The 12,518-nt window shown below is 36.9% G+C and overlaps 1 protein-coding gene across 3 annotated transcripts in view; it reads right to left on the bottom strand.

Annotated features, from left to right (window-relative positions):
* The window catches only part of PPP6R2 (protein phosphatase 6 regulatory subunit 2), a 51,357-nt gene that overhangs the window by 19,248 nt on the left and 19,591 nt on the right, over window positions 1-12,518 (bottom strand). For all 3 annotated transcript variants that reach the window (XR_011919515.1, XM_072401965.1, XM_072401966.1), the window contains exons 6-17: window positions 11,770-11,835; window positions 11,370-11,482; window positions 10,424-10,537; window positions 10,075-10,204; window positions 9,236-9,388; window positions 7,274-7,474; window positions 5,961-6,025; window positions 3,523-3,638; window positions 3,336-3,421; window positions 2,616-2,696; window positions 2,308-2,405; window positions 295-352 (exon numbers count right to left, since the gene is read on the bottom strand). Coding sequence is in view for 2 of the 3 variants with exons in the window: in XM_072401965.1 (XP_072258066.1) it covers window positions 295-352; window positions 2,308-2,405; window positions 2,616-2,696; window positions 3,336-3,421; window positions 3,523-3,638; window positions 5,961-6,025; window positions 7,274-7,474; window positions 9,236-9,388; window positions 10,075-10,204; window positions 10,424-10,537; window positions 11,370-11,482; window positions 11,770-11,835 (1,281 nt within the window). In the remaining variant the exon portion in view is untranslated. The remainder of the gene's footprint in view (window positions 1-294; window positions 353-2,307; window positions 2,406-2,615; window positions 2,697-3,335; window positions 3,422-3,522; window positions 3,639-5,960; window positions 6,026-7,273; window positions 7,475-9,235; window positions 9,389-10,074; window positions 10,205-10,423; window positions 10,538-11,369; window positions 11,483-11,769; window positions 11,836-12,518) is intronic.

The following is a 12,518-nucleotide window of genomic DNA, read 5'->3' as shown; positions in this document are numbered from 1 at the left end:
TGTTTAAAGTGCACACACTTCAACATTTGCAATTAGAAAGCCTGATTCAGGTTTGTGGGTGATTTCCAGAATTCCCAGAACACAAATGTGAGAGAACTGTCAGATCAGGGTGTTTTAAGTAGCATATTGAAAGAAGTTGGTAGCTTTCTAAAAATAAAATGAATATAGTAATAATTGATAATGGCTTTGTTTTGTGAAATCTGGGATTCTTTTGAGCATCCAAAATGTATGAAAATGTTTCCAATACCATAGCACAAAACCAATTAGGAAAATTGCACTGGATTCTGCACCTACATTTTCATCTTCAGCCTCCAAGTTGAAATTAATCTCTGTGATTCGATCAAAAGGTGCACTATAACAAACAGACGACCAGTTAGATCTCAATACAATGTAATACAATTTAAAAAAAACAGTCAAATAGAGAAAAGGTTTAGGAACAAAGAAAAAGTTGTCCTTTAGTGAATTTTCAATCACCCCAATTATATAAATGGAATTGATAGAGGCCTCCACTGGTAAGTAAACCAACCCTCAGAAATAAATGGGCCACAACACACATGCACAGTATGAAGAAGAGCTGGTTGGGAACTTGCTGAAGGAAACATCTCTGGATTGGAAAGGAAGGTAAGTATTATCACAGGTGGGCTGCTCTCACTGGTGTGAACAAAAGGTTGAGATGAAGGTGTCCTAAAATGCCAGTGGCAAATTGGAAAAATTATGGTTTCTTAAGATGTTTTCTTAGACCTAGAAGAATATAGCAAAGTGAGGGAAAGCTATATAAAGCTAGATATTTTTTTAGTCCCACTCTGTGTGTTCCTCAAAGCAACTTGCTAAATCAGTTGAACACCTGGTTACAAACAAGGTTTGTGGAAATGTTGGAGAATTCAGGTCTTTATATAAATTTGACATTCGCGATTAAGTGGTTGCCTTGTCTCTAGGTACGGATTACAAAAAATGTTTCAATTGAAAAAAAAAATGTTATATGTCAGTAATTTTTCATGCTTTGTGATGGTAGGGAAATGTCTTTATATCAATAGTAAAAGTGTTATAGGCATATTTGAACTGATGGAATGGGAGGTTTATCATAAGATAGGATAAACAGGGGAGAACAAAATATGCAAGCAAAAGGCAGAGAAAGTGGGGGATTTTTATGCACTAGAAAATTGTACTAAATCCCATACATCTAAGGAGTGTTGCAAGGTCAGGTTCAGGATGTGAAAATTATCCTGCGACACAAGCCAAAATAAATTGTAAAATAGGATATGAGAGGTTTCCATGAAATTGAATCAGGTTTATAAGGAAAGCTCTGAGTAAAAAGGTCAGAAGAGCTTTTTGTTCTGCAGTGAAATATTTTATCATATTTGAGATACCCCAAGCCACTCGGGAGTTAAAGTATTCACAATAATAGCAGTCTGAAATTACTAACCTAATCAATCACTGTTTTTGGAAGAAATATTTCTACTTGGAAAATAATTTACTATAAGGTGAAGTAGAGTAATGAAAAAAAAAAAAAACAGACCCAACAGTCATGACATGCTGCTGATTCTGTGCAAATGAATCATTTACTGAAAATTCAAAATAATGGCAGTGTGGGGTTCAACTAGTGTGGTCATTTATTCTGTGAAAAAAACAGGTGCCAAATACAACCCTCATTTATAGAAGGAAGTCAGCAAAAGTTGTACATGCTGGTTTATAGTGCATTTATCTCTGTAAGAATAAAATAGGTGGTTCCAGACATTGTGATACATTGATACATCGCTGTAAAAAAAAGTTGATGTATGGGGTCTAATAAAAGGATTTTGAGCTTTATTCGTTCACTTTTTCAGACAGACTGTTATTATTCTGAACACAACTGTACCATTTGAAGAAATCCTTAGGTTTTATTCTTACTATCAGTTATCACATATTATGCCAAGCAGCTCTGCCTGCCACTTTGGTATCTCCACTTTTTTTCCAACACATACCAGGGACAATTTCTGGGGAAGCCAATTAACTTAACTGCATGTTTTTAGAGATGTGGAAAACCCTTGTGGCAGACAGAAACCCACAGAGCACAGGGAGAAACATTATCTTAGATAATATCTATCTGACACTGTGCAGCCCCATAGTCGTCAATATGAATTTTAACAGCTTATGTTCTAGGTGTAGAAAATGGCACAGAACATTACCATTAATATTACATGAAATCATGGCTAATTTCAATATGGTTACCAATATTGAGCAACATTTTGCTAGAAGATCATACTTGCTTCTGAAAACAAATTTGGCAATATAATAATATCAGAAGTAAGAGGTGAAAAGGTTTATTACTTGATATTATCTTCCTGTTCAGCAAATTCCTCATCGTTAAAACCAAATTGATCAACAAAATTAGAAGTCATCTGTTGAACCTGGTAGTCAGAAAAGGCCTGAAATCAACACAAAAAAAAACATGCGTTAAAATCCAATGGTGTGACAGTTGTGTACAAAACAGATGTTAAACGTATGGCATAGATACAACAGAAAAGGAACGACCCGACAGCCAGTGGTACACTTAATATTAATTATGATAATTTGCGTGTTAACACAAATGTGAGACAGGATAATTAAGTGAACATAAAAAAGCATAAATGACTCACTTGCTGCACAGATAATTCATTAGGAAAAGCACTGTCGATATCTTCATCTTCACTAGAGGAACGTAGGTGATGAGTATTAACCTAAACAATAATAAATAAAGTATTACAACAGGTAAAAAAAACAGTGGCTGAGCACATGTTTGACAAGAATATCACACTGCAGAGTGGATACCAGAAAAAAATAAATCATTAGGAACAGTCAGAAATAAGCAACGGTGGAGGGTGAAGGGCCAATGAAGAAAGTCAATTAGGAGCACATTTCTTATGTGGACTGGAGCTAGAATAAAATAAAAAAACAATTTAGATATGTTAAGAGAAAAGAACTTGTAGGTGGGTGGTGGCCCCTGTATTGTGAAGCAACTTTTTAGTAACCACCAGAAAACAGACGGGTGGTTACTGAAAAGTGCTGGGTGGTGCGGCCAGCTAAAGGGGTTGGGGAGAACACTGCACACATAAGCATATTTTTTGGGAAGAGGAGGGGATCCAGACCTTCTATTTAAATGATGGAAGGACAGCTTTAAGCAATTGTGTAGATAGAAACCTTAACCCATTGCTACTTTTTTCCTCTGGCACCAGAGGTGACTGTGCATTTCTTGTCCATCAACAATCAAAAGCCCTAACGCAGCCAGGAAGCCAAGCACATTACATGATGGCATGGTTCCTCCACCTGCTACTGCCCTCTGAAGTTTATAGACATAAACAAAATTTTGTCTATCTTACCAAATCTACAGTGTTCCGGCGGTTAGTTTCTGTCAAAGTTTCCTCAACAAAAGTCTCCCATCTTCCTTTACAATCCTCTGGCAGCTCTGTAAAGTTTAAAATAAAAATGTTCCGTACAATTTGCTTTGTTACACAGTGAGAAGCTTTACAAGTCTTTCCTTTCAGATTCTTAATATAATAAAATTACCAGTAATAATGTCACTGATTTGTGCTTGCATAGGACCCTTTTCCATATTTTGTACAACCGCATTGGCAATGCGCGTCAGGTGACCCATGTTTCCTCTTCTCATCCCTCCTGCAGCCCTGCAATAAAAGATACAAACATATTCAGTTAGCATTCTGTTTATTCAGTCAAGAAATATACAGACTTACATGCACATACTTTATATGCGCAGAGGGCTGGGCAAAACTAAGTTGAATTAGCCTTTTTGGAAAAGCATAACACAAGTCAACACGTCATTTTCATCAGATATCATTTTATGTGGGCTTTGTAGTATTTTTGATGCGAATTTCAAATCTATGTTCAGTTTTTCTCTAACATGTCTAGAGAAGTAAATAGCCTTATCATTTTACAACATTTAACGACCGTTTTCTTTTTTTAAGTGCGAGACCGCACTAACTGCCATTGATTTAATTTGTCATCATGCCTAGAAATTGCCTTAATGATTCAGACAGCTTCTGTTACGTATGTGGTTTATTCATGACGAAAGTACAACGTCGCCAAATTACCGAAGCACTTAAAAAGATATACAAATTATAATTCGGTTGTCCACTTGGTGACCAGGATAAATCTTGGACTCCACATGTCACCTGTACCAGCTGTTCCAACAGACTGCGTGACTGGCTAAGTCGACGTAAAGCAGCAATGTCATTTGCAATCCCTATGGTGTGGAGAGAACCGCGAGACCATCAAATCAACTGCTACTGTTCCCCATGATGACTCATTACCAGTTCCGGTACCGCCACATGATGGACTTGCTTCTGTAGGTGATGAGGAATGCACTGGAGTTGCAGCAAGTTACTACCCCGAATCATCTGATCCTGACAACTTGGCCGATGAAGATTCAGAACCAGATTGAGAACTTTTATCAATCAGAGCGGAATGATCTCGCTCATGATCCAAATCTCTCAAAAGACAAAGCAGCACTTCTTGCTTTAAGTCTTAAACAGAAGCACTTGCTTGCAAAGGGTGTAAACGAAATCATAACTTGACAACGTTCTTCACTAGTGATGGCTCACTGTGCTACTGTCATAATATAAATGCATTGTTAAATAATATTAATGTTAAATACTGTTTAACAGTTTGTCACAAGAGCATGTTCCATCTGAATGGCGTATCTTCATTGATTCCTCTAAAAGAAGCTTGAAAGCAGTCTTACTGCATATTGGTAATTCCAAACCAAGTTTACCGATTACCCATTCAGTTAACCTAAAGGAGTCCTATGACAACATGAAGTTACTACTTGAAGCAATCCAGTATAAAACACACCAGTGGAACATCTGTGGGGATCCAAAGGTCATTGGCTTGCTGATGGGAATGCAAGGAGGATTCACAAAATATTGCTGTTTCGTATGAGTGTGGAACAGCCGATCTACGAGAGACCATTATGTCAAGCGAGATTGGCTACCAAGAGACACCTATAAGCCCGGAACAAGCAGTGTCAAGTTTCTGCCTCTGGTTGATCCCCATAAAATATTTCTGCCACCTCTCCATATCAAGTCGGGCTTGATGAAGAACGTTGTAAAGGCCATGGGTAAATCAAACTCCATGGGTTTTCAGTACCTTGTTGAGAAGTTTCCAAACATAAGCACTGCAAAAATGAAGGAAGTGATATTTATAGGGCCACAGATCAAGTCTGTTTTGCAGGATGATGTTTTCAAACAATCTCTCTCAGCAGCTGAGCTAGAAGTTTGGGATACATTGAAGTGTCTGTGTGATAATTTCCTGGGCAACCAAAAGTCTCCTGCATACAAGGAAGGTGTTCAGAATCTGCTTGATTCATACCAGAAACTGGGTTGTCCCATGTCATTAAAAATACATTTCCTGTACTGACATTTATAATTCTTGGGGAGTAACGAACAAGGAGAATGTTTTCACCAGGACATTGAATTAATGGAGCACCGCTACCAAGGTTTCTGGAATGTAACAGTATGATGGCCGACTACTGCTGGATGCTGTACCGTGACAATCCAGACAAAGAGCACACAAGAAAATATTACACTAAGAGTTTCTGAAGAAACAATGATACCTGACCGACAATGTTCAGTGGATTTTCACCACAGTCTGCCTTATTTTACTTCACACTGAAGATGTATCAACATTCACTTCAGTGGTGCTTACGTTTTAGTACAAAACACATGCGCGTACAATGTTAACTATAATAGTACTCATACCTCAACTCAGGAACTGTACGTATTAAAAAAAACTGAACACAAATCTGAAATCTGCTTGAAAAACTGATTTAGAAAAAACTGCTGGGGTTTCTGGTGATAATCAAAACTTATTTTTTGTTGACCTGTGTAATTATATTTACCAGTCTTAAAATGCAATTAACTATGTTCTTCCACAGAAACAGCATTCATTATAAAGTTATTAATATTAAGTTCATGGAACATAATACTCACTGAATCTTGTCATTTGTGTCCCAAGCATCCAATATTCTTTGTACCAGGCAGCATTTCTGAAAAAGCTGAAACAAAATCACAATGTTTAATTAAAAATGGTCTTAATCAGATAAAAGCACTGACTACAATAAAGCAAAAGGAAAAGTGTCTTTTGAAATAAAATGGGTATTATAGCAATTTCCAACTCCTAATGAACATACCCAATCGATCTTTTTTTACATGGCTTTAGTTAGCAAAAATTAACTCATCTTCTATACCAGCACAAGTTAAATGGCTAGCTTTTTCATGCAGACATTGATATTTAAGTGCACAGTTGCCTGGACTAAGGACATTTACGTATTAACATATTCTAAAAAAGCTATTTCACTCATCTCTGCAGCTAAAGGATCTGTGAAGGATCTGCAGCTGAAGGATTTACCCATAAAGCATAACTGTTCAAACAAAAAACAGTTACCTTTTAGTCCAGTTTCCTTTTCCTGTTCTCTGCATAAATTAATCTACCCTCACACTCTGCAGAACTGTACTTTCTGAGATCCCAGTGTTTCCCGGCAGCTCTGCTACTTTGTCTACATCTACCAGGGGCAGTAAAGCCCCACAGACTGCAGGGTGGAAATTATAGGCCCATCTGAAGTAAGAGAAGCTGCAATTTCAGCCTTTGTAACGAACTATAAAGATGAATTTCTCTAGTGCCTGCAGTTATAAAAGTCAGTGTTGGCTCATTTTAAAGCTTACACGTAATGAAAAGAAAATGTAAATATTTTCACACTCAGTCTGGTCATAAGAACACTTTACAAACTAATATAATGTACTAAGCCAATGCAAACTACGGTATTTTTGTGTACAAAAGCAGCTAGTACAACTTTGCATTTTAACAGTTTAGACCAGAAAAAAAACCTGGTGTTGATGGATGCTATGGGTTGGTGTATGATGATATGCTTAATAAAGGTCATCCAGAATAGTTGCTAATGTACACTCCACACTACAAGATGACAGGAAAGGGACAAATAGGGCTATTTTGGCTAAATCTATTTCAGCTTTGTCAAAATAAAATGAAATCTGAATTTTAAAAAGTTGAAAGCAAATAACCAAGGCCTAATGTAAAACTCAAAATAAATTAACATTACCCTAATTAGCTAAATAATTTTTACACAATATATCTGTAAAATATCTATATATAATATAATTTTTAACTGAAGTAAAGGCAGCATTTTAAAAACAGGGTAAAGTATATGATCCAAAAAAAGGAAACCTATTTTGACGCGGCTTAGCCACAAAAGCAGAAGGACACTGCAGTGTTCTAGAAACAGATTTACATGCGTAATCATGAGATCCTCTTGCTCAGGTACCGATCTCTCAGATTGTTCTGTATTGCCATTAAGTGACTCTTCCTTTTTTTTCTCCTCCACAATGGAAGCATTTCTTCCCTCTTGCAAAGAATGGGACAGGATTGCTGCTATGCACAATTCAACCTGGACATGTAAAAAATTGTTCCAAGTGTACCGAAAAAATAGGTCCTGTTTTGGAGAAGAGATTAGAAAATTTACAAAAATACATTTCATTTTTAAAAGTGCAACTAACTATCTATTTAACTATCTATTCTTGTGTAACTGTCTAAACAAGTATCAAATGCAGTTACTAAGTGATGCGCAAGCCTCATTACATTAAACATGTTTTCTTTACCTTTACTCTGACTGAACCAGACACTGCAGCTCACAATGAAAGGATTTCAAAACCACAAGCTGTACAGGTTGACATTCAATTCATTTTTTTTTTATACTTACCTGCACACACCGACCAGTCTTCCTCTTGCAGCACCGTGGACATCTGGCACAGTTCCGGAGAGCCGGCAGCAGGGCCGCCTCAATGCCGTATTTAGTTTAGCAAGCAAGACCTAACAACTGTTTCTGGAGAACAGCGCCATGAAGACATTAGTGGCCAAACAATGTACTGCAGTCCCTGTATTGTAAAAGCGATCCGAAATTCATGGTGGATCTGGATTGGGACAAGTAGGTGTGGACAAGTGCTGATAAAAAGCTATAAAAATTTGAATAAGCAGTTACATTGTCACATTCCCTGCAACGGTTTACTTAAGTGGAAATTCTGTTAAGAAGGCAGAAGCATATGCAACATCATCTCAACACCATCAAAGGAAGCTACAAGAAAGGGGATCCTAAAACATGCTTTGTAAATATATCCAGTTTATAGCTGTGACAGGACAGAACAGTGCACCATATACATAAATAAATTGCTCCCGAGATGTTGCCACTTAATGCTGTGGGGTATATTAGAAATAAAGGCCATTGTTGAGACACAGGCTTAACATCAACGAGTTGGACCCCTAATAAACAGGCAAAGGGGGCAACTGCTTCTGTGCCACTGCAGTATCAAGCTCTGGCACTTTGAATGCCCTATTATAAATCTCCAGCCTGACAGAAGAAGTAAAGTACTGGGAGAGCCTGCAGCATGAGATGCAAATTAAAGAAGTGGAGCAGAACAGTATTAATATGATCTGAGTAAGTAATCCAATGTACACCAGTTCCCCACTGACAATGGGCATTTTTTTCCCCCTTCCAACTTTGCCAAACATCTATTCTCTACCTAAATGACTGTATAAATATTTTCCTGACATATTTTAGATCTCAAATAATGGGAGTGTTTTCTTATTGCACATCATTGATTCACAGGATTTTTTCTTCCCTTTTAACCATAAAGCATTTTTTTTCTCCCACCAATCTCTAAAGCTGTGCATTTTTTTCCTGTCTCAAAAAGTAAGCACTTTTTCTTCAACTCACCATATACACCCGGCATTTTTCCTATTAATGCTCTGAATTTTTAACTCCCAATGATCACAGATGTTGTATTAGCAATATACTGGGTACTAAGATACTACTGACCGCTGCACTCTGCATGTGTACCAAGTTAAACCGGTAATTCCCTTCTCTTCTAGATTCTTCTCTACTAGATTTAATTTACCTTGAATCAAGAGATACTCCTTCCAGTTTTACAAAAGACAAGCTATTTAGTTCCTTATATACCAGCAAAATACAATAGAAAATAAATATAAAAATAGATGCAACCGGTGTAAGCAGATGTTACAGCTACTTGCAAGGATAAACTGTGTATGCTTTGGGGTGTGGTATGAAGAGTAGAGGAATTTTTATGTGAAATTATACTTAAAATTATTTCTGAAACATAAATAGGACATTGCTAAGAAAGAGCTAAGAAAGTTAATCTTCTGTTGGTGCAGTTAATAGCTTCCCATCTGAAGTACTTACAAGTAAGAGATCAATGGTTCCAAGCCGGCAGAGCTCTTGGTTAATACTGGGAGAATTTGCATGCAACAAGGCAGCTATTAGGCGTGTAGTGTGAAGCCGGGCATTGCCCAAAGGTTCTTCCAGAATACCAATGGTGGTCAAGATTGATTCTTTCTGTAATAAAAAAAATATATAAAAGCTAATACAATCATTTTTATAATAAGTCTAATGTTACCACAGGTGGCAAAGCGTGCTGTAGATGAGATAATGTTCTCAGTTTAAACTACAGAAAGGGTTTTATTGATTATCTGTAGCAACTGGGAAAAACAATTCAGTGGATTTACCACGGAATGGATGCTTGGACCAGTTTAGGCACAGTAACTATTATATACTTTAAACAATTATGTACACGTTATTCTTAAAGTATACCTTCTATATAGATTTAAAATATTAAGCAAATCTGTTTCAATGATTTGAAGAAAAAAAAAAAAAAAAACATATGATTTCATGGAGGGCTTGGTCTCTCATATCGGTTACACTTCCAGGGGCAGGCCTGTTGCAGTAAACGTGGCCTGTGAACTCAAGAGATCCCACATAGACGGTAGGTGTGTGACCCTTATCTATGTGGCAGAGGTGCTGTCAAAGTAAGGAACTTGCACGATCACCAGGAAATACAAAAGGAAAGTCAAAGAACAAAATAAATGGTAAGTGTAATCTAAACCTGTGCATACACTCTGATATGTGTTTTATTATGTTTTGGGTTCACATACACTGTAAACCTTGACTATGCAAAAATAAGTAATATACACTGTTTACAATGCTTTACTCTAAGATAAAATGGCAATATGTAATAAAAAAACCTTTGGAGGATGTTGAAGCAGGTGGTGAAAATCTTTCAGGCGTGATTCTATGCCTTGAAGAATACTAGTGCTCACAGCAGGGCTTGGTCTCTCATATCCCTGAGGAAGTGAATCAAGGAGAGGATCCGTACTGTAGATAGCAACAAAAGCAGTATGAATCAAATAATTATACAGTTAGAGACAACAAGCAAGAGAGAACCAAAAAGTAGGAAAACGTGAGCCTAACTCAGTCAATCTATATTAGACAAAAATAGACAATGGTACTAACAGGTGTATCTTTCAGCTATGGCAATTCAGCTTTAATAATTGTCACATGGCTGTCGGCAGCAGCACTTCTCTGCGGACATACCTTGATCTTCTAGTTTCTAGAAGAGTCAGCAAGATCTGAGTGCCACTCACTACACAGCTGTCAGTCTGTTCTCCATCAAACATATTGTGTAAAAGTTGCTCTACACACTGCTGTCTGCAAAATGACAACAAAAAACTTGAGTAAAAAAAATGGAAATATATAGAGAATAATGTAGTAATAATGTATATAGCTAAGTATATTTGCTATTACAACAAATTAGAGGAAAGTGAATAGATGTGCATTTGCATTAACCCTTTAGTGACCTTTCATTGGGGTATTGGTGTATCTTCCACTGGGGTATGTGATTATCCCTCAATGTCCACTACTAAACCCAAGTATATATTTTCTTAGTGTACCAAGCCTATTTGCCTAAAAACCTTTTGTAACACTTTCTAACTGAACTCCCAGCATATGTGTGACATCTGAATCAGTAGCAGTATTTTTCCTACCAACTGCATAATCCACCATATTGCCGACAGAATAACACGCTTCAGTGTTGGAATGACCCATCTCCTAGACCTCTATTCCAAGCTCACAGCTGACTCTTTCACGTGGGATGCCACACTTGCATGGGTGAGCATTATCATGCCACACTGGGGATTGTGAGCTTGGAAAAAACCCATTGTGAAACAATGTTTGGCATTCTAATGACTACCCCCCTTACAAGATTGATGGAATGTTATTAGGAACAATCCTACAGAGAACATGTTTGAAATGACATCTCAGCATTATAAAGGACTAAAGTTCCCATTCATCTCGAAAAAGCAGCACCTTGTCACTAAAAAAACCCATTCAGTCAACAATTTTGTTATCGATGTTTAGCTAAAGCACCTCCCATATAAAAGTGCAAAAGTTAACAAGATATTAGAAACATTAAAGTTACCTTTTTTACCCTTAAACTGGAAGAGTGAAGTCTAAAAACATTTACAGAGTGTCCGATACTCACGATTCAAGAGTTACCAACAAAGGATCGGTCTCTAATATCTCCTGCATTTGATTGCACTGATCTCTGCTTAATCGGATTAGATCACATAAAGTTTGAGATGCATTAGACTGCCTCTGAAAAGACAAAAACAGAAAGGTGAGTACACTAAAGTCACTACTCCAAACTCTAATTGACTTGAAAAATGCCATGCCATGCATTGGCTAAAACAGGTACAGGGAGTTTCTTACTAACCATACACATCTATAATAAAAAAGCATATTCGTGTAGGATAGTTTTATAGTTTTCTATGAAAATAAACTATCAAGTAGATAAATGGTTTTGACCTACTTGTATATGTTTATATATGTATATCCTGAAAACAATCAAATGAAACAGAAAGGTTATACTGAAAGCTACTCACATCTTCATCCTGACTGCAGTGAATAAGATCTATTAGCCGCTGAATAAGCCTCTCTTCATTCAACCACTGAAATGAGAGCAATTGTGTAAAACACAATTAGACACTGAACATCCTCTCTTTATTTGATCACATAATAGTAAAGTTCTGAGTCTTTAGGTATTTTTCATTGTTAAACTTGTTAACATTATTAAACAAGAATGTGTGGCTCAATGGTATGTTATGGTACATGAAAAATGAATGCAACGTCTATTTTATGAATTTTGTTGCTATAGGAATCGAAGTGGAAATATAGTCAAACAAGGACTTTGGTTTCACCTACCCAGAACCTATGTCCCTCTATCCTCATAAACAACCACCCTCAGCCAGGTCGGGTGGGCAGAGCCAACTCAAGTGAACCATCCGGAAGGATGATTTGAGGAAAAAAGGATTACTGTGCTTATTAGAAGTGTACTTTAGCACTTTGCATACCTAAAGTCAGTTTATGAATTTAGGTCCACATAAGTTTATTCTTCTAATTTTGTTTTCTCTAGACACTGAAGAGAAGAAAATAAGAATTTAAAATACTGGATTTTGTTGTGCTTTTATCTGCTTCCAAAGATGACACTGGGAAGTCAGGATTTCTTAGCCAAGCCAGAGGGTCGCAACAGTTAAAAAGGATCAAACCCTGCCCTATCACCTCAAAAACTATTCTACGTTAAAAAAAAGTAACAAAAGGCTATAGTTTGTGCAAAACCTGGCAATGAAAGTTA

The sequence above is a fragment of the Pyxicephalus adspersus genome, chromosome 2, assembly GCF_032062135.1.
Source record: "Pyxicephalus adspersus chromosome 2, UCB_Pads_2.0, whole genome shotgun sequence".
NCBI lineage: Eukaryota > Metazoa > Chordata > Amphibia > Anura > Pyxicephalidae > Pyxicephalus > Pyxicephalus adspersus.
This window is presented reverse-complemented; position numbering and strand designations above follow the sequence as displayed.